The 20,233-nt window shown below is 42.7% G+C and overlaps 1 protein-coding gene, 1 long non-coding RNA gene and 1 other non-coding gene across 3 annotated transcripts in view; all 3 read left to right on the top strand.

Annotated features, from left to right (window-relative positions):
• The first annotated feature begins 2,854 nt into the window (after positions 1-2,854).
• RPS20 (ribosomal protein S20) lies at positions 2,855-4,391 on the top strand. Its single transcript, NM_001253734.1, has 4 exons — positions 2,855-3,029; positions 3,251-3,350; positions 3,752-3,825; positions 4,168-4,391. The coding sequence occupies exons 1-4, from the start codon at positions 3,027-3,029 to the stop codon at positions 4,348-4,350; spliced, it is 360 nt and encodes a 119-aa protein (NP_001240663.1). The 5' UTR covers positions 2,855-3,026; the 3' UTR covers positions 4,351-4,391.
• LOC127490883 (small nucleolar RNA U54) lies at positions 3,619-3,684 on the top strand. The gene has a single exon (XR_007919272.1). It is a non-coding gene; the product is annotated as a small nucleolar RNA U54 (small nucleolar RNA).
• A 2,731-nt stretch (positions 4,392-7,122) lies between the features above and the next one.
• LOC138850253 (uncharacterized) overlaps positions 7,123-20,233 on the top strand; it is a 34,821-nt gene continuing 21,710 nt past the window's right edge. Inside the window, exon 1 of the long non-coding RNA XR_011389996.2 lies at positions 7,123-7,223. This is a non-coding gene — a long non-coding RNA (uncharacterized LOC138850253). The remainder of the gene's footprint in view (positions 7,224-20,233) is intronic.

Below are 20,233 nucleotides of genomic sequence, written 5' to 3'. Positions count from 1 at the left end.
GTCTCTCCTTTTCTCTCTGTATAACTCCGACTTTCAAATAAATAAATAAATCTTTGGAAAAAAAAGAAGTTTGAGGACCACAGCAGCTGCTAATTTTCAAGAGAAAAATGCAATAAAATGTCTGAAACTTAAACCAATACACTTTAAGATAGCAACTTTCCCCCTAATATCTTCCTAATCTTCCCCATCCCTGTTAACTACTCCTGTGCTTTCTGCTTCTGTAAGTTTGACCTTTTTTTAGATTCTACAAATAAGTACGATCACACAATATTTATCTTCTGTGCATGGCTTATTTAACTAAAATACAATGTTCTCCAACCTCATCCATGTTGTCACGCATTATAGAGTTTCCCTCTCTTTAAAGGGTGAATGCTGTTACATTACACATATGGCACATTTTTTCTTTATCCACTCATCCATTGATGGACAATGAGGTTGCTTGCATTTCTTGCCCAATGTGAGGAGTGCTCCAGTGAACATGGGAGTAAAAAAGTCTCTTCAACATGTCGATGTCAATTCTTGGCATAAATACTCAGAAGTGGGATTGCTGGGTCACACAGTAGTTAGTTTATTTTTAATTTTTAAAGGAACCTTTAGACAGTTTTCTTAAAAATAGAAATGTTTTACATTATGCTTATCTACTATTACCTAAACTTGCTGTTTCCTTCATTCCAGTCACATCAACCATTGTTCCAATAGTGCAGGGCCATAGTTTGCCTTTTTCTACACTGAGATTCCTTTTTTATGGTCCAGGATGTTAACTGGTTCACCATTTCCTCAAGCACTTCAAGGGTAATGCCAGATTTGTTACTGAAAAATATTACATTCGTATTCCCCAAGTCCTCTTGGAGTCTCTGCGTGTCCTCCGAGAACTAGTGAAACACGAAGACTGCTGTGAGGTGCACACACCTCTCAGGGAACTGGGCAATGGCATTTTTGTCTGCTACAGCCATACTGGTAAGTTAAAGTCCTGTGTGATGAGACTGTTTCAGGTCACAACCTGTAAAACAAGAATACAGGCGTTCAGATTTTCTACTGCAAATTCCACTAAAGGAATTTTAGGACCAGTGGATTACACTTTAAAAAGTGAAACTAGAAAATAGTCACATTTTAACTTTTCAGTTTTCTCTTAAGTGGGATCAAAACCTAGTGTGTGTGTGTATGTGTGCGCAGGTGTGTGTGACCTTTGTAAATCAAAGTCAGTTATGAGCCATGTCTAGTTATCGCCAAGTCAGTCAGTGCTATCATTTGATGAGTTTCAAGTATAATTTCCCCTCCTCAAGGAATAGAAAAGGCAGCTCAAGAAAGACCTGTAGAGTTCAGCGCTGTGGTAGCTAGCGGGTAAAGCCGCCGCCTACCATGCCGGCATCCCATATGGACACCAGTTCTAGTCCCGGCTGCTTTACTTCTGATCCAGCTCTCTGCTATGGCCTGGGAAAGCAGTAGAAGATGACCCAAGTCCTTGGGCCCCTGCACCTGTGTGGGAGACCCGGAAGAAGCTCCTGGCTTCAGATTGGCCCAGCTCCGCCGTTGCAGCCAACTAGGGAGTGACCCAGCAGATGGAAGACCTCTCTCTCTCTTTACCTCTCCTCTCTCTCTAACTCTGGCTTTCAAATAAATGAATGAATCTTCAGAAAAAAAAAAAAAAAAAAGAAGAAGAAGAAGACCTGTGATTGGAGCTGGCAGAGCCCTGCCCTTACCAGTTGCTTGTGTGATTGTGTGTGAGCACATAAGTCTTGGCTCAGAGCTCAACCTGGGAAATAAGGTGAGATTATTCACTGTTCCTTCTGTGCAAAGTTCATGGCAGCCATTTCCTGCTATTCAACTGGGCTTTCACGTCGAGGCTGTCTCTCCCTGATGCATGGATCGTTCCACTACTCTGGGCTGTGCAGGGTACTTTGTCGTATGTTTGATTATTAGTAGATGTTCAGTATTAAGAACTCATTCAGATCTTGTCCCATATTTCTTTATCCAAAGAGAGAGTAGATAACATTAAGAACTGGGCACCGGAGCCGCCACTGGTGCTGTGGTGTAATAGGTTAAGCCTCTGCCTGCAGCTGGCTATCCATATGGGTACAGGTTCGTGCCCCAGGTGCTCCTCTTCCGATCCAGCTCTCTGCTATAACCTGGGAAAGCAGTGGAAGATGGCCCAAGTGCTGCACCTGCGTGGGAGACCCAGAAGTAGCTCCTGGCTCCTGGCTATGTATCAGCTCAGCGGCCATAAAGTCTTAAAAAAAAAAAAAAAAAGCCCAGGCGCCCATCCGGGCCCCCGGCTGCACCTCCAGGTCCAACAGACTCCAGCCCTGGACAGTGCGCAGCCTGGCATTGCCACCTTCCTTTTCTCTGAGGGAGAAGAAGCCAAGTTCAGGGGCTTCCCTGAAACATCTACATGCTTCTGCTGGTCCAGGAAGACATACGTTGAAATATTACAAAAGAACATTTCTGCCTTTGAAAAATAACTGTCTTCTACTATTAAACGTTATATGTCCAGCTGATCAAAAACATTTCGCCCAAGGCCCATGTTGGTTAAACAGAAATGTTATCCCCTTGCTCAGAGATCAACGAGCGATTTGGTCCGTATGGGAGGCAAAATTTGCACAACCACAGAGCTTGTCTACACTTTGCCACAAGGTGAATCAGACAGGAGTTTCTCAGATTTCACTGTCCTCTGTCATCTCTGAGTGTCCGGGCTGCCAACCTGGCGGGGACCCCACCACGCGGGGCACTGACTCCGCCTCACCGATAGGGGGCGCGCGCAGCTGCACCTTTCCCGCCAACTCCATGTGGGTGCTCCAGCGCGGTCCCTCGCGGCCGCCTCCAGAGCCCGCGAGAAAGTTCCTCTTCCGGGGTATGTGGGACCCGGATGCGGTGGTGCTATATAAGCGCCACTCAGGCCTCACGTCCTTCTTTCTGAAGACGACGCGGTAGCCTTAGGTGCGGAGCGTGTTTGCGCCCGCTCCTGCTCCTGACTCACCGCTGTTCGCTCTCGCCGAGGAACAAGTCGGTCAGGAAGCCGCGCCGCAGCCATGGTGAGACGAGCGGCGGCGCCACGCGGCTCGAGACGCCGGCGGGACTCGGGCCCGGATCGCGTGCTCCGCTGGGGTGGAGGGAGGCGGTGAGGACTAGCTCATTTATGCAGTCCGATGGTTCCAGCGAGGGTGGGCGGACCCGGGGAGCTTCTAGGTGAAGCTTTTTTCCAGAAGTGCGGGGCGGTTTCTGACGTACGTACTTCCTCACTGTGTGCTGACAGGCTTTTAAAGACACCGGAAAGACACCCGTGGAACCAGAGGTGGCCATTCACCGAATTAGGATCACCCTGACCAGTCGCAACGTCAAGTCCCTGGAGAAGGGTCAGTGCAAAAAAGGGGGGGGGGGGGTTGATCCGGTAATACGCAAAATTGACTCGAAGCAGCAAAGTTGCAAGTGGCTGAGCTTAGCCTAAGAATGTTCTGGTTATTGACACCGTGCGTTTTTAAAAGAAAACGTTTTATTTCAGAATAGTTGTCGAAATACAGCATTAAGTTAATGAAATAGTTATGCAGCTCCCGTATGTTGCAAAATAGCACGTTTGTCCCGATGAATGTGGGGCATCCACGCTTCGGCACTGTAACCGGAAGCTGGCGATGAGGAGATACAACTGTGTTGAATTATGGTGATAACTTAATACGCTATTCTGAGCCAGCTGAAACGGGAGTTGTTCGGCTGACTTCAAGTGTTGGGAGTGAACTGAAAGGTGTTTTTTTTCTTGTAGTGTGTGCTGACTTGATCAGAGGAGCAAAGGAGAAGAATCTGAAAGTGAAAGGACCTGTTCGGATGCCTACCAAGGTAAAATGAATCCAAAGGACACTCTTTAAGAGCTGCTTCTCATCTTTGCATGATTTCTGACCTCTTGCCCTTTAAGGGATTTGGCTGCCAAATGCTGATAGTACAATCAAAAACTGTTGGAAGTAACCGATGTTCAGAAGTGGCTGTTGAGGGAGCTGTTTTCCTTGTGTGTGTAACAGCTAGAGGCTTTGTCCCAAGGTGCTGTCTTGGCTGGGTGAGGTTAGACTTGGTCGTTTGAATTGATGGTGTCTGAACACCTGTTAATACAGAGCATTTTCCAAAGGAATACTCCAAAGTAATTGTCCTGCACGTGTTCTCAACGTTTGGTTTCCTCTGTTGCAGACACTGCGAATCACTACAAGAAAAACCCCTTGTGGTGAAGGTTCTAAGACATGGGACCGCTTCCAGATGCGAATCCATAAACGGCTCATTGACTTGCACAGCCCTTCTGAGATTGTGAAACAGATCACTTCCATCAGCATTGAGCCGGGAGTGGAAGTTGAAGTCACCATTGCAGATGCCTAAGCCAACCGACTGTTTTAATAAATTGACTACCACTTGTTAAATTTTGTGGACTTTTATTTAGGATCCTGGCATTAAGGGATATAAGCAAATGTGCTATGAAATTTATGCTGCTTTTAAAGTGAAATGATTGATGGATACTCTACAGTGGGCCATTCTAATGTTTCCTAGAGGCAGCTAAACCAGCTTGTTTACCTTTGACTTTATTTCAGTCATTTGAAAAAAAATCAACTGGATAGTACGTAGACATTACCATTGGTGAGTTGGTGCAGTGTGACAATGTGTAGTTGTGGCTGCATGTTGAAACCTTGCTGAAAAAATGTCCTAATGTCTGAGGTCCTGCCAAAGAAGATAAATTTTTGTTACAAAGTGCTCTAGGAGGTCTTGTCAGAGGTTTCTGGAATGATAGAGCGAGGACTTGTCTTTTTTTTTTTTTTTTTTAAGAGATTTATGTTTACTTGAAAGTTACACAGAGAGGTCTTCCATCCACTATTCACTCCCCGGATGATTACAACTGTTGGAGCTGTGCCAGTCATGAGCCACGAGCTTCCAGGTCTCCCATGCAGGTGCAGGGGCCCATGGACTTGGGCCATCTTGTACTTTCTCAGGCCATAGCAGAGAGCTGTATCAGGAGAGGAGCAGCCAGGATTCGAGCCAGCACCAATATGGGATGCTGGCACCGCAGGTGGCGGCTTTTAACCCACTATGCCACTGTACCGGGAGTCCTGTCTTTCAAAATTGGAGTGCTCCCATCTTGATCCTTTATTGTCCAAAGTGTCTCCAGCATCCAGGGCTAGGCTGAGCCCAGGAACTCAATCCTGGTTTCCCACCAGGGTTTCTGGAGTCAGAAGCCCAGGCACTGTTGAATGCAGGTATTCCGTCATAACCCCTAGGTTAAATGGCCACTGCATGCTGGGAGTGTTTGGGATTGTCACTCAATGTCAGATTCTAAAGAGGTGATAGGAAGGTAATGCCACCTTTATCTGGGATTTATCTGGGTAGGGTTTGCTCTGTATACTCCTTAGATCTCTAAGGTGTGTCAGACTTAATTTGGCCAAACCTATATTGGCACAATGGTAAGCATGGTTTGCTAGGCTTCTGCACTGCATTTTTACATTAATGTGAAAATGATAGGGATCCCATTCTAGTGCAGATCCAGAAGATGGCTCTCAATGTTTCTTTAAGCAAGTAACATTTTGGCATGAGTATCCTTTATGTATTTCTATTAGTTTTCTTGAGGGGAAGTTTTTTTGAGGTTAACTCAGTGGTTTAAACTGAATTAACAAGTTAATAAAACTTGGAACAGTGAAAACTTTGGGTCATAAATCCCGAGGAGATAAAGGCCAGTGTGGTGGAGCAAGTAAAGTAGCCACTTGTTAGGCTGACTACTTGGAGAGGTGGCCCCTCCAGCTTCCTGCTAATGCGCACGAGAAGGCAGCAGATAATGGTTCCAAGTACTTGGGCAGACAAGTACTTGACAAGTTTTGGGATTGATCAGACCTAACTGTAGGGGCTGTTTGGGAAGTACATCAGTGAGTGACTTTCAAATCTATATGTGTATATATTTAAAGATTATAGATTAGGCAGAGAGGTCTTCCATCTGCTGGTAAACTCCCCACATGGCTGCAGTGGCCAGAGCTGCACCCATGCAAAATCAAAAGCCTGGAGCTTCTGGGTCTCAAGTGGGTGCAGGGGCCCAAGAGCTTGGGCCATCTGCTTTCCCAGGCCCATAGCAGAGAGTTGGATTGGAAGAGGAGCAGCCAGAACTCAAACCAGTGTCCGTATGGGATGCTAGCACTATTAGGCAGTGACCTTATCCAGCACACCACAATGCCAGCCCCAGCCCTCAATTTTTAAAAAAAGATTTACACATGGGCCAGCCGGTGCTGTGGGGCAGCAGGTAAAAACAGCTGACTGCAGTGCCAGCATCCCGTATGGGCACCATTTCAGGTGACTGCTACACTTCCTATCCAGTTCTGTGACCTGAGAAAGCAGCGGAGTATGGCCCAAGAGCTTGGGCACCTGCACCAACGTGGGGGACCTGGAAGAAGCTCCTGACTTCGGATCAGCGCGGCTCTGGCTGTTGCAGCCAACTGGGGAGTGAACCAGTGGACAGGAGACCTCTCTGCTTCTCTCTGTAACTGACTTTCAAATAAATTAAAAAAAAAATTTATACAAATGGGTCTAAGTTCCTGAGGCCTGCAGTGACCTATTCCTGTTTAATAGTGAGGCTGGTCTCCTTTGTTTAACTCATCCAGAATTTGTGAAAGAGTTTTCATTAGTCAAATGTCAGGACCCACTTGGCCGATCTGTCCTTTAACAACTCTTAAGTGTTCTTTAAACTAGAGAGTGCATTACCTAAGGAGGGATCTTTAGAAGGTTTGCAGGAAATGTGCATTGTGGAAAAGTAAGCATGAGTTTCAAAAGTTATTGTACCAAAATAAATTCTACTTTTCCATGAGCTTTTTGATGTGCTGCTGTAGACTACCTACAAGGTTATTTTAATTAATGATCAATTAGAAGTCTTTGGAACACTTTGTATCCTGAGAGCTGATCTTGGTTTCTTGGAAACAAAGCCACTTTTTTTTTTTTTTTAAGACTTTATTTGTTTGAAAGGCAGAGTTACACAGAGAGAGCTCTTCTGTCCGCTGGTGTTCACTCCACAAATGGTCACAGCACCTGGAGATAGATGGGCAGATCCGAAGCCAGGAGCCTGGAGCCTCTTCCAGGTCTCTCACAGGGGCCCAACCACTTACACCATCTTCTACTTCGTTTCCCAGGTCACAGAGAGCTGGATTGGAAGAGGAGTAGCTGGGACTGCAGGAGGTGGCTTTACTCACTATGCCAACAAAACCGCTTCTGACCATAAAACATATGTGAGAAATCTGTGTTAGTAAGCTAAAAAAATAGCTTGATAATTTTAATGTATTTATGAATTTTAGCAGTTGAATGCACAAATGTAGTTGAGCGAGTTAGATTTAAACTGTAGTACCTTGAGAGTCTAATGCAACACTTAAAATTTGGGGAATTGCTGTTATCTTAAATTCCGCAAACTTGGAGGCATGGGTGTGATGCAGCTGATTAGGCCACTTGCTTGGGACACGCACATCACATTCTGGTGTGCTGGTTCAAGTCCTGACTCCTCTGCTTCAGATAGAGCTTCCTGCTAAGGCATCTTGGGAGGCATCGCATGATAGAACCTGGGCTGTTGCCATCCGTATGGGAGATCCAAGTAGAGTTTTGGGGTTCTAGCTGTTGGATCCATTTGGGGAAGATGCTCTCTAACAAGACCTCTGCAATACTGGAAGTACAGCTAGGTTAGTGATAAAGAAGCCAATGATCCTGACTGCTGTTACAAAGCGCTTCATTATAAAATAATGAGTTTTTTTTTTAATATATGGAATGGATTTTACTGTACTTCTGATAGGAATATAAATGAGCACAGTCATTTAAAAGTTCCTTCAATGGAAGTTAAAAGAGAGTGGAAGGTGGAATACCTCTAATCCTTACTTCTTTGCGCAGAGCTCAGCTTCTGTTTTAGAAATGTGCCCTAGCAACCGTGGAGGAAACAGACACCTCTGAGTGTTCACTGCTGGATCAGATTTCTTCATCTGACATCCCTAGAGTGCCTGTGTGTGTTTTGTGGGTGTAAAATGAACACACAAGAGGATGAAGAAGTGGGAATCCCTGGCTGTGCAACCACCTCATTCCAGGTGTAGTGCCTGGATATGAGGGCATGGTAGTTACTGAACAGCTTCGAGCCTCAGTTCCTAGGTGCCAAGCAGAGATACTAATAATTGTCTGTCTCAAATGTGTATATAGGTGTCTCCTTGTCTCTGGGAGAGGTTTTCCAACCAAACCAAGATTTGCTAAGGCTATAGGTTTCTTGCACTGGATGTTGATTTCTACGGAACATGGTGCATTAGCTGGCTGATGGCATTGATTGGAGTAAGCTGTGAGGACACTGAGTATATTTGAATCCCCAGGGGCATGGTTTTTCTAATTACATCCTCCAAAAGGGACCAGCAGGTCTAACTGTATACTAGAGAACCTGGCAAAGGCAAAGTTTTCTCTTGAAAAGTAAGCAGAGCTACATCTATCCTAATTTCCTTCATCCTAGGCATATTTTGTTTTCATACTGAATTAGATTCATAATTAGAGAATTGAATCTTATACATCTTGATTTGTAAACTGCTATTTTCATTTTATGTATTTTGGTTATCTTTTTTCATTAAGTTTAAAACAACTCACCCAAAATAGTATTAATATTCTCTAGCTCTTTTAATGTACATATAAATGTTTATAATATATAGTCAATACTTCTTAGTTATATAAAAATTTTTTTTAAGTCATCACTTGGGACACCTGCATCCTATATCTGAGTGCCTGAGTTTGAGTCTTGGCTCTGTTTCTGATCCAGCTTCCTGCTAATACACTTGCTGGGAAGTAGCAGGTGATTACTCTAGTGATTGGGTCCATGATGCCCCTGTGGGAGACTCAGCTATATTTATAGGATATATTACTGGAAGGAGCATTTCTAAGTTGTGATTGCATTGTAAATATGTTCATATAGTGGCTGATATTAAAAAATAGAGAGTTGTTTATTCAAGAACATTTTAAAGTACAATGTGCACATGTATGAATATTTTTCTAGGGTATTTTAAAGAAAGAATTAAATGTTCACTAATACTTCAGGCATGGAAAGCCAAGACACTCTGGGGAAAAAAAAAAAAAACCTAAATGAAAGATTTCCACGAGTGAGATCCCAGTGGAAAGAATGGGTCATCAAAGAAGGAGGTACCTTTCTCTGAAGGGAGGAGAGAACTTCCACTTTGACCATGGCCTTGTCTAAATATGATCAGAGTCAATGAACTCAGGGGGCTTCCATAGCCTTGGCAGCTCATGACAAGAGCCTAGGGTGATTACTGAGGCCATAAACAAGAGTGTCAATTTGTTAAGTCAACAACAGGAGTCACTGTGCACTTACTCCTCATGTAGGATCTTTGTCCTTAGTGTGCTGTACATTGAGATTTAATGCTATAACTAGTACTCAAACAGTATTTTTCACTTTATGTTTCTGTGTGGGAGCAAACTGTTGAAATCTTTACTTAGTGTATGCTAAACTGATCCTCTGTATATAAAGAGAATTGAAAAAAAAGTCACTAATACAACATGGGAATTCTAAATTTCAGGAAACACCACTAAACTGATGCCCTCAACTGACTGTTCTGATTTATATTCCTGCTACTAGTGGGCATGTAGTGACATCAGTTTGATATACAAGACATACCCCATTATTTCAGCCCTGACCTGTATTTATTTATTCCTCTTTCTGGGGCTCCTTTTGATTGTATGATCTCCTAAACTTACTGAATGCCCCTCACCTTTCTTTTATGCATTCTCTTAGTCTTCTCTATGATATATCCTGGGAAATGTCCTTGACTTTCTCATCCACTTTAAAAAAAAAAAAAGATTTATTTATTTATTTGCAAGTCAGAGTTACACAGAGAGAAGAGAGGCAGAGAGAGAGAGAGAGAGAGGGGTCTTCCATCCAATGGTTCACTCCCCAATCTGCCACAACGGCCAGAACTGTGCCGATCCGAAGCCAGGAGCCAGGAACCTCTCCAGACCTCCCACGCAGGTGCAAGGTCCCAAGGACGTGGGCCATCCTGTACTGCTTCCCCAGGTCATAGCAGAGAGCTGGATTAGAAGTGGAGCAGCCAGGACTCAAACCAGCACCCATGTGGGATGCCCACGCTTTAGGCCAGGACGTTAACCCGCTGCGCCACAGTGCCGGTCCCTCTCATCCATGTCTAAGTCATTTATTTTTCATGTTGATCATCTTACTGGATATTTAAAAAACTCCCTTATGATGGAAAATTTCAAACACAGAAATAAGAGAGACTGGCATAATGAACCCACTCGGCTTTGAGGATTGGTGGTGCTGGTCTTAATTCATGTATGGCTCCACTCCCTCAACCAACCTTCAGATTATTTTGAAGCAAATTCTAGACCTTGTATTTTACTCATACTTTGTGTGTGTGTGTGTGTGTGTGTGTGTGTGTGTGTGTGTGTGTGTGTGTCTAAATCTGAGAGAAACAATTTGGGGTAGGTGTTGTGGTGCAGCTGGTTAAGCTGCATGGGAAGCCCACATCCCATATCAGAGAGCAGGTTCAAAGTCCAGGCTCCTCTGTTTGCTGTCCAGCTTCCTGCTAATGCACCTGAGAAGACAGCAAATGACCCAAGGACTTAGATTACTGCCTCCCTCATGAGAGATTTGGATGGAGTTCCAGGCTCCTGGCTTTGGGCTGGTCCAGCCCTGGCTGTTGTGGGCATTTAGGGAGTGAACCAGCAGATGAAGATTGATCTCTTCTCTGTGTCACTGCTTTCAAATAAATACATCTGTTAAAGAAATAAACAGTTAAGTTGTAGTAAGTATATTCATATTGCTGTTCCAGTTTCTCCATTTCCTTATCAACACTTATTTTCAACCTCTTTTTTTTTTTTTTAGCAGCCATCCTAATTGATACAAGGTGATATCTCACTGTGGTTTTGATTTACGTTTCTCTAATAATTAGTGAAATTGAGCATCTTTTTGCATGTTTGATGCTATTTCTATATCATCTTTGGAGAAATGTTTATTCAAGTCCTTTACTCATTTTTTTAAAAAAAGATTTATTTATTTATTTATTTGAAAGAGTTACAGAGAGAAGAAGAGGCAGAGAGAGAGAGAGAGAGAGAGAGAGAGAGAGAGTGAGAGTGTCAAACTCCCCAATTGGCCGGAACAGCCAGAGCTGTGCTAATCCAAAGCCAGGAGCTTCCTCTGGGTCTCCCACGCAGGTGAAGGGGCCCAAGCACTTGGGCCATCTTCTGCTTTCACCAGCCACAGCAGAGAGCTGAATTGGAAGTGGAGCAGCCAGGACTAGAACTGGTGCCCATGTGGGATGTCAGCACTGCAGACAGCGGCTTTACCTGGTACGCCACAGTGCCAGCCCCTTTACTCATTTTTTTTTTTTTTTTAACATGCAGAGTGGATAGTGAGAGAGACAGACAGAAAGGTCTTCCTTTTTGCCGTTGGTTCACCCTCCAATGACCATCATGGCTGGCGTGCTGCGGCCGGCGCACCACGCTGATCCGAAGGCAGGAGCCAGGTGCTTCTCCTGTTCTCCCATGCGGGTGCAGGGCCCAAGCACTTGGGCCATCCTCCACTGCTTTTCTGGGCCACAGCAGAGAGCTGGACAGGAAGAGGAGCAACCGGGAAAGAACCCGGCGCCCCGACCGGGACTAGAACCCGGTGTCGCCGCTAGGTGGAGGATTAGCCTATTGAGCCGCAGCGCCGGCCCCCTTTACTCATTTTTAAGTTGAGTTGTTTCCATTGCTGTTGCATTTTATGAGTTTCTTATATATTTTGGATATTAATCCTTTATCAGATGTATGATTTACAAGTATTCTCTCCCATTCTATAGGTTGCCTTTTTATTCTTTTGATTGTTTCCTTCAATACACAGAAGATTTTTTTAAAGTTTGATTAGTTCTATTTGTCATTTTTGCTTTTGTTGTCTATGCTTTTGGTGCCATATCCATATCCAAATTTAATTCCATGAAGGTTTTCTCCTATATTTTCTCCTAGGAATTTTATAGTTTTAGGTCTTAGATCTTTAATCCAGTTTGCATTAATTTTCATATATGGTAAAAGGTAAGAGTAATGTATGTGTGTTGTAATGTTTATATGTGGTGCAAGGGGCCCATTTGATTTTTTTGCATATGAATATCCAGTTTTCCCAAATTATATATTGGACAGATGGTCTTTTCCCAATTCAATGATCTGGACACCTGTGTTGAGTCTTTGGATACGTGAGGATTTGTTTCTGTGCTCTCTATTCTATCCCATTGGTCTATTTATCTGTCTTTTGCTGCTTTAACACTGCTTTGATAATTATGACTTTGTAATATGTCTTGAAATCACACAGTGTGAGTGTTCCAGCTCTGTTCTTTTTCAGAGTTGCTTTAGTCATTCAGGGTCCCTTGAGATCCCATATGAACTTTTCCTATTTCCACAAAAATTGTCGTTGAAATTCTGATGTGTATTATGTAGAATTTGTAGGTCACTTTAGGTGGTTATTGATAGGGTGACAATATTAACTCTTTCAATCCATTAACATGAAATATTTTTCCATTTATATCTCCCTTTTTTTTGGCTTAAATAAAGATATATTTATGTGAGAGGTAGAGTTACAGAGAGAGACAGGGAGACACAGAGAAAGGTCTTCCATCCACCGGTTCACTCCTCAAATGGCCGTAACAGCTGGAGTTGGGCCCATCCAAAGCCAGGAGCTTCTTCCAGGTCTCTCATGTGGGTGCAGGGCCTAAGCTCTTGAGCCATCTTCCACTGCTTTCCCAGATCATAGCAGACAGCTGAATCGGAAGAGGAGCAGCCAGGCCATGAACCGGCACCCATATAAAGTCCCAGCACTGCAGGCAAAGGCTTAGCCTACTACACCACAGCACCAGCCCTTCTTTTTATTTCTTTTAGCCATGTTTTATAGTATTTTGTGCCTTGTTAAGTTTATTCCTAAGTATTTTATTCTTTTTGGTACAATCATAAATTTTATTTTTCTTTTAGTTTCTTTTTTTAAACAATTTTTGAAAATTTATTCAAAAGACAGAGTGACAGAGAGATATCCTCCAACTGCTGGTCTACTTCCCAAATGGCTAAAATGACCAGGGCAAGGCCAGTTCAAAGCCAGGAGCCAGAAACTCCATCTGGTTCTCACACCTGGTGACAGGGGCCCGGGTACTTGGGCAATCATCCACTGCCTTCCCAGGCACATTAGCAGGCAGCTGGATAAAAGCTGAGCAGCCAGGACTCAAACTGGCCCTCTGGTATGGGAGACCAGCATCACGAGAAGCCTGCCGCACCACAGCACTGGCCTTTACTGTTTGTCTTTCTATCCATTAAAATGGGATTTCTGTTTTTGTTCATGCCTTTTAATGAAGTTTAATTTTCTCCATATGGTTGTTATGCATACATAAATTTTTCCAGGTACTTTATTTCTGTTGTTTAAATAGTTTTTTTTTTAAAGATTTATTTATTTTATTTGAAGGTCAGAGTTACACAGAGAGAGAAGGAGAGGCAGAAAGAGAGGTTTTCCATCTGCTGGTTCTCTCCCCAGTTGGCCACAACGGCTGGAGCTGTGCTGATCAGGAGCCAGGAGCTTCTTCCGGGTCTCTCTCGTGGGTGCAGAGGCCCAAGGACTTGGGCCATCTTCCACTGCTTTCCCAGGCCATAACAGAGAGCTAGATCGGAAGCAGAGCAGCCAGGATTCAAACTGGCACCCACATGCAATGCCAGCACTGCAGGCGGTGGCTTAACCCATTACGACACAGCACCAGCATAAATTTTAAAGATTTATTGATTTATTTGACAGGCAGAACAACACAGAGAGAGAAATCTTCCACCTGCTGGTTCACTCCTAAATGGCCACAACAGCTGGGGCTGGGCCAGGATGAAACCAGGAACCAGGAATTCCACCTGGGTCTCCCATTTGGGTGTCAGGGGCCCAAATAATCGGGCCATCTGCTGCTGCTTTCTCAGGTGGATTATCAAGGAGCTCGACCAGAAGCAGAGCAGCTAGGATTGGTAACTGGTGCTTTAATATGGAATGGCAACGTTGCAAGCAGCAGCTTAATGTGCTATACCAAAATACCAACCCTTAGTTTCTATTTCATATTATTATTTTCAGTATATAGAAATGTACTTAATATTTGTATTAATTTTGTATGCTTTAACTTTATTGAATTGGTTAATTCTAACTTTTTTTGTGTGATATCCTTAGAGTTCTCTACATATTATATCTTGTCGTCTGTGAACTGAGATCATTTTATTCCATTTTTTTTCAGTTCAGATTTCTTTTTTCCTTGTGTAATCATTGTGGCTGGGATTTCCAGTACTCCGTTAAGTAGAAGTTACAAGGTAGGAGTGAGGTGGTGTTATGGCACAGCAGGTTACTTAGTTATTTTTCTCTTTTAGCTCATTGAGTTGATCTATGATGGTTATTTTTAATTCTTTACCAGGTAATTCATAGGTCTGCATTTATTAGGGTTGGGGTATAGAGTTTTTGTTTTGTTTTGTTTTGTTTTGTTTTTAAGGCTTATTTATTTATTTGAAAGGCAGAGTTACAGACAGCAGAGAGAAAGAAAGGTCTTCCATCTGCTGGTTCACTCCCCAAATGACTGCAATGGCCAAAGCTGGGTCTATCCAAAGCTGGGAGCCAGGAGATTCTTCCAGATCTCCCATGCAGGTGCTTGGAGCCAAGGATTTGGGCCATCTTCCACTGCTTTCCCATAATAGAGAACTGTATTGGAAGAGGAGCAGCCGGGACTCAAATCGGCGCCCATATGGGATTCTGACACTGCAGGCAGCAGTTTTACCCACTAAGCCACAGAACTGGCCAAGATTTATTTTGTTCATTTTATTCGGCCATGTTCCCTTCCTTCTTTGTATGCCATGTAATCTTTTTTTGGGATCTGGGCATTTGAAATAACAGCCATATCTTCCAATATGTATGGATTAGCTTCATCAGTGGGTATTAGTAAAGATTCTGTTGGACTCACTCCAACCTTTTCTGGGGAGGTATCTTTGGGCTTATGTGCATAATTTCTCAGTTAAAGGGGCTTGCTCTTATTTTCTCAGGACTCCGTAATCTCTTGCTCCCTCTGGTGTCTATATTCAACACTGCAGTCTACACTCACCTGTGTTCTCAGTGGTTCCAGACCTGGTCTCCAAACTATGCACCTGTCCCCTCAGTCAGGCGAGACAGAAACCCATCCCTGGGGCAGCCTTCCAGCAGGCTATAATGTGTGCTCTTGTTCCACTCTTCTTCTCTTTCTCTCCTAAGGGAAAAACCAGGAATTAAGAGTTTTCTTCCCATCTCTCTGTGCTTGTGGAGTAAGAAGAAGGGTTAGGTTGAGCAGAATTCAGGACACTTTCCTCCCACTCTGGTGCAATTCTCCTTGGCTTTGTGCTTACTTGGATGCTGCAACCTCTTTACAGGTTTCTGGGGTTCTCACAAAGGCAAGTTCACCCATATACTCTTGTTAATTTGATGTCTCCATGGGCAAAAAAGGGCCTGAGTCTTTCAATTCTGCCACTTTGCAGATGTCATTCTAAGAACTCTTTTAAAAGGCATAACCAAATATCATCATCACATCCAAAAAGAACATCCTCTTAATTTCATTAAATGAACATTAGTGTTCCAATTTCTTTGAATGTTCTTACTGTTTGTATCTTGGAAACAGGATCATATTGTCTAATGTGTTTCTTAAATTTCTTCTAAAATAGTAGTTGCCCTTCCTTCTAATAAAGCATCTGAGAACAGCTGACCCTCACTTTGCACAGTGGCATGAGACCCAAGAAAATGACCATGAAAGTGAAAAGCACACAAAAGGATCTTAATGGGGAAAATCATGGTTATCCCATGACTTGTAAACTTTTGTTAAAACATTAAAAAGTCTCTTATTGTGGGTTATAGATATGAAGAGAAATGACAAATAATGCAAGAGTAAAACTAATATTTAGTACACTGTCATCTAAACCATTAATAACACTGAGAATTCTATTTCTTAAAAAAACTCATCAATCATAGTTTGAGAAGTGCTCACTTTCTTTTTATCATCATATAAGAATGTTTTCCTATGCCTAGATGAATTGTCATTGTTGAATCAGGTCCAACATTTTATCCTCTATACTCTCAATGTCATGAAATATTTCTAGATTTTCATCAATATAAAGTCTGTTGATGGCATCATTTAGCTGCAACATCTTCATCTTCATCAGAACTGCTCTCATCTCTGAGTATCCATAGGGATTGGTTCCAGAGTCCTCTGTGGACACCAAAACCTGTGAATACTTAAGTCCCTTACATAAAATGGTGTCATGTTCATGTATGATCTATGCACATCTTCCTAAATACTATTTTATTTCATTTATTTATTAGAGAGCTGGAGAGAGAGAGAGAGAGAGCTCCTATCTGCTGCTTCATTCCTCAGAAGCCTGCAATGCCTGTGGTGGGGCTGGGCCAGGACAAAAGCTGGGAACCAGGATGTCAACTTAGATCTCCCATGTGGGTGGCAGGAACCTAATTACTTGAACAATCACTATGCTCCTAGGATTTGCATTAGCTAGAAACTGGAATCAGAAGCCAGAGCCAGGAGTCAAACGTAGGTACTCACGTGAAACACAGGTTTCCTAACTGGCATCTTAACTACTAGACCAATGTCTTCTCCTCCCAGGTGCTTAAATCACCTCTAGATTATTTATAATACTGAATACAAAGTAAGTGCTATGTTAGTAGTTGTTATACTGTGTTGTCTAGGGAATATTGACATGAAAAAGGCCATATATGTACATGTTCAGTACATACATCATTTTTCTTCAAATATTCTGATTTTCATTTGGTTGAATCCATAAATGTGAACCCTTGGGTTTTTAAGGCCAACTATACCTTCCTCATTCATGTAAGTTTGCCTCCACTAACTTCCTCTGACTTTAAATCTGGAGTCTCTCAAATGTTGGCAAGGCCAACATGCCCATGATCAATTATTTCATCTATAACTTCATTTATGTTTGGTTTAAATTCTACTTCCAGAATTGTCACAATCATTTTCATCCTCATTGGCCAATTCCCTGTTATTACTATCCATTTCTGTCGAATGTCATATGCGTTTATCCCTGGGAGACAAGGTGTCCACACAGTCACACACTTTGCTGTCTTTTGTTGTCTCCATGAGAACTGAATAACAGATGTGCAATGAGACTTTGAAAGACGTGACATAGGTAATCACTGATCATTATGTGTCTGTTATTTACTTAGCGATTTGTGGATGGAAGAACTGTCAGTGTTGTTTATCTGATAGACAATTAGTTGCAATTAACATGCCATGATAGCTGATATTTGAAGGATTTCATTGCAGGACTGGTGTTCTTTTTATTTATTTTTTTAGCTACTGATGCCCTTCAGTTATCCTCAGCCAAGAATTCTTTTTGTTTCTTTTCAGTAGAGCAAAGATGTCTATTTGAAAGAGTTACAGAGAGAGAGAGAGAGAGAGAGAGAGAGAGAGAGAGAGATCGTCCACCTGCTGGTCCACTCCACAGATGGCTGCAATGCCCAGGGTTGGGCCAGGCTGAAGCCAGGAGCCAGGAGCTTCATGTGGGTCTCTCACAGGGGTTCTGGGGCCCAAACACTTGGGCCATCCTCTGTTACCCTTTCCAGGCCATCAGCAGGAAGGTGGATCACAAGTCGAGCAGCCAGGACACAAACTGGCTCCCATATGGGATGCTGGCATAGCAGGTGGTGGCTTAACCTGCTCTGCCACAGTGCCAGCTCTCAGGACTGGTATTGTTTACTTCAACTGCCATAGCTGATATTCATACTTATCAGAACTTTGAAAGCAAGGGCTGGGTATTTTAGGACTATCTCTGATTCTTAATGGTAATTGTCTATTTTGTTTTTTCTCTTTGAAGCTACTATTTTCCATATATATCTGGGAATTTCTCAATTCTCTTCTTTAGAATTAGGAATGGAAATTAAGATTTTCTGGGTACTGGTCCAACTTTACCTTCTTATGTAGATGTACCTGCTTCTTATATATGCCCTTATTTTGCCTTAGAAAGATTTGCGTGAAAACCAGCTACTATTCCGGGGATCCCTCACAATGCACATCATGAAACTGGAGAGAAACAATCTTCACAATTGAGACCTTTGTTTTTCCCAGGGAATATTCAATGTGGGAAGCTTCCCTTTACCCTTGTTGAGGGTATGGCTTGTAGGACAGGCTGATTAGCATTCTTCTTTCATTAATGCACTGCTGAGTTTTAAAGCAAACCCCTTGTTTTTAGCTTCCTCTAAATTCCTATCCTATGTACCAGACCCCCACCCCTGCCAAGATCCCAGAGCACCCCCCAAACCCTACCTCATCAGCATCTTCTGGGTCATGGCCTTTTTCATTCTGTTTCTTTCTTTTTTTTTTTTTTTTTTTTAAGATTTATTTATTTATTCGAAAGAGTTACACAGAGAGAGGAGAGGCAGAGAGAGGGAGAGACAGTGGTCTTCCATCAGATGGTTCACTCCCCAGATGGCTGCAACGGCCGGAGCTGCACTGATTCGAATCCTGGAGTCAAGAGCTTCTTCCAGGTCTCCCATGCAGTGCAGGGGCCCAAGGACTTGGGCCATCCTCCACTGCTATCCCAGGCCACAACAAAGAGCTAGATCAGAAGAGGAGCAGCCGGGACTAGAACCGGCACCCATATGGGATGCTAGTACTTCAGGCCAGGGCATTAACCCATTACGCCACAGCGCCAACCCCTTCATTCTGTTTCCTCTTTGTTTAGGCCTCCACTTATTTCCTGAATTCCAGAAAGTTCTGGAATTCAGAAGTCTGTTTCTGTTCTCTCTCTTTTGTTATTGATTTATTTCTTAGTTTTTCTCTGCAATAATTTCAGTGAGGTCCCTAGGCAGAGAGAAAGCAATGTCTTTGCTCTGACTGCAGGATGCTTCTCATAGGAAGACAGGTAGAGAGTAAAACAGTGTGTGAGGATCGAGGCTCCTGAGCCTGACCTTGTGATAGACCATCTACCCAAACTTGACTCTGCCGTATGCTACTTACACTCTTGTGTCTCACTTTTCACACCTATAAAATGAGAACAAAGCCTTATGGAATTGCTCCAGTAGTAAAAGAGTTAACCTTTTTAAAGTACATAGGACAATGTTTGGCATAGAATCAGAGCTGTATAATATAAAAATGAATGAATTTCAGGAAATGAAATACACCTGAAAATGCAACCTATTGAATTTCTTGTCTCACTTATTTCTGGTACAATGTTCCATGAATTCAAGAAGATTAAAAAATTTATTCTGCTTGGAAATTAACCCAGGTTTAGGGATGACTACTTTTGCAGTTAGGTAGGTAGTTAATAAAAATAAACTTGTAAGTGGATTTGAATGACTGTGTGAATCCCTGCAAGACTTGGTGGCAACTCAGTAGCACTAACATGATGTCACTGTAGCATCCGGCTTAGAGAAGCAAGAGAGACAACCTAGCAAAGGATATACCCAGTGAAGCAGATTCCAAACATCTGTTTCCTTTTATTTTTATTAATGATTGCTTACTCACAGTATTTCTGCCAAAGCTTGAGGAAGTAACAACTCTGTCTATTTGAAACACAACAAAAAAGCTGTAATAAAATATTTAGCAAAAGATATAGTTCCAACAAAACTGCAATTAAAAATGTTGACATTGTTTTCATATGAACTGTTTGTCAAGTGTTTTAAAATCATGTATCTTTCATTATTTTTTCCCTTAAGACTTAGCACATTGTACATTATCAAGTTACCAGTATTTTCATTTCCAAAAGAATCAATACTAGGAGCTTGAATCTTTCAAATATCATTAAGGTTTTTTTCTTAAAGAAAATAAGGGGGAGTTATGGGCAACACTGTGGCATAGTGGATGTCGTAGCAGGTAAAGCAGCCACCTTGCTGTGCCAGCATTCCATATGGGAACTGGTTCAGAGTCCCTACTGTTCCACTTCCCATCCAGCTCTTTGCTATGGCCTGGGAAAATCCTTGGGCCCCTGCACCCATGTGGGAGACCAGGAAGAATCTCCTGGTTTAGGATCAATGCAGCTCTGCCTGTTGTAGCCATCTGGGAAGTGAACCAGCAGACACAAGATATTTTCTCTCTCTCTGACCCTGCCTCTGCCTCTCTGTAACTCTGCTGGCCTTTCAAATAAATAAATAAAATAATACTTTAAAAAATCAAGGAAAGAGAAATAAATAAAAACAGGGGAGCGTGGTTGATTGTAATTCAGTCAATTTTTAGCACAATAC

This window comes from Oryctolagus cuniculus, chromosome 6 (assembly GCF_051225735.1).
Source record: "Oryctolagus cuniculus isolate XC-2025 breed Fujian yellow rabbit chromosome 6, ASM5122573v1, whole genome shotgun sequence".
NCBI lineage: Eukaryota > Metazoa > Chordata > Mammalia > Lagomorpha > Leporidae > Oryctolagus > Oryctolagus cuniculus.
This window is presented reverse-complemented; position numbering and strand designations above follow the sequence as displayed.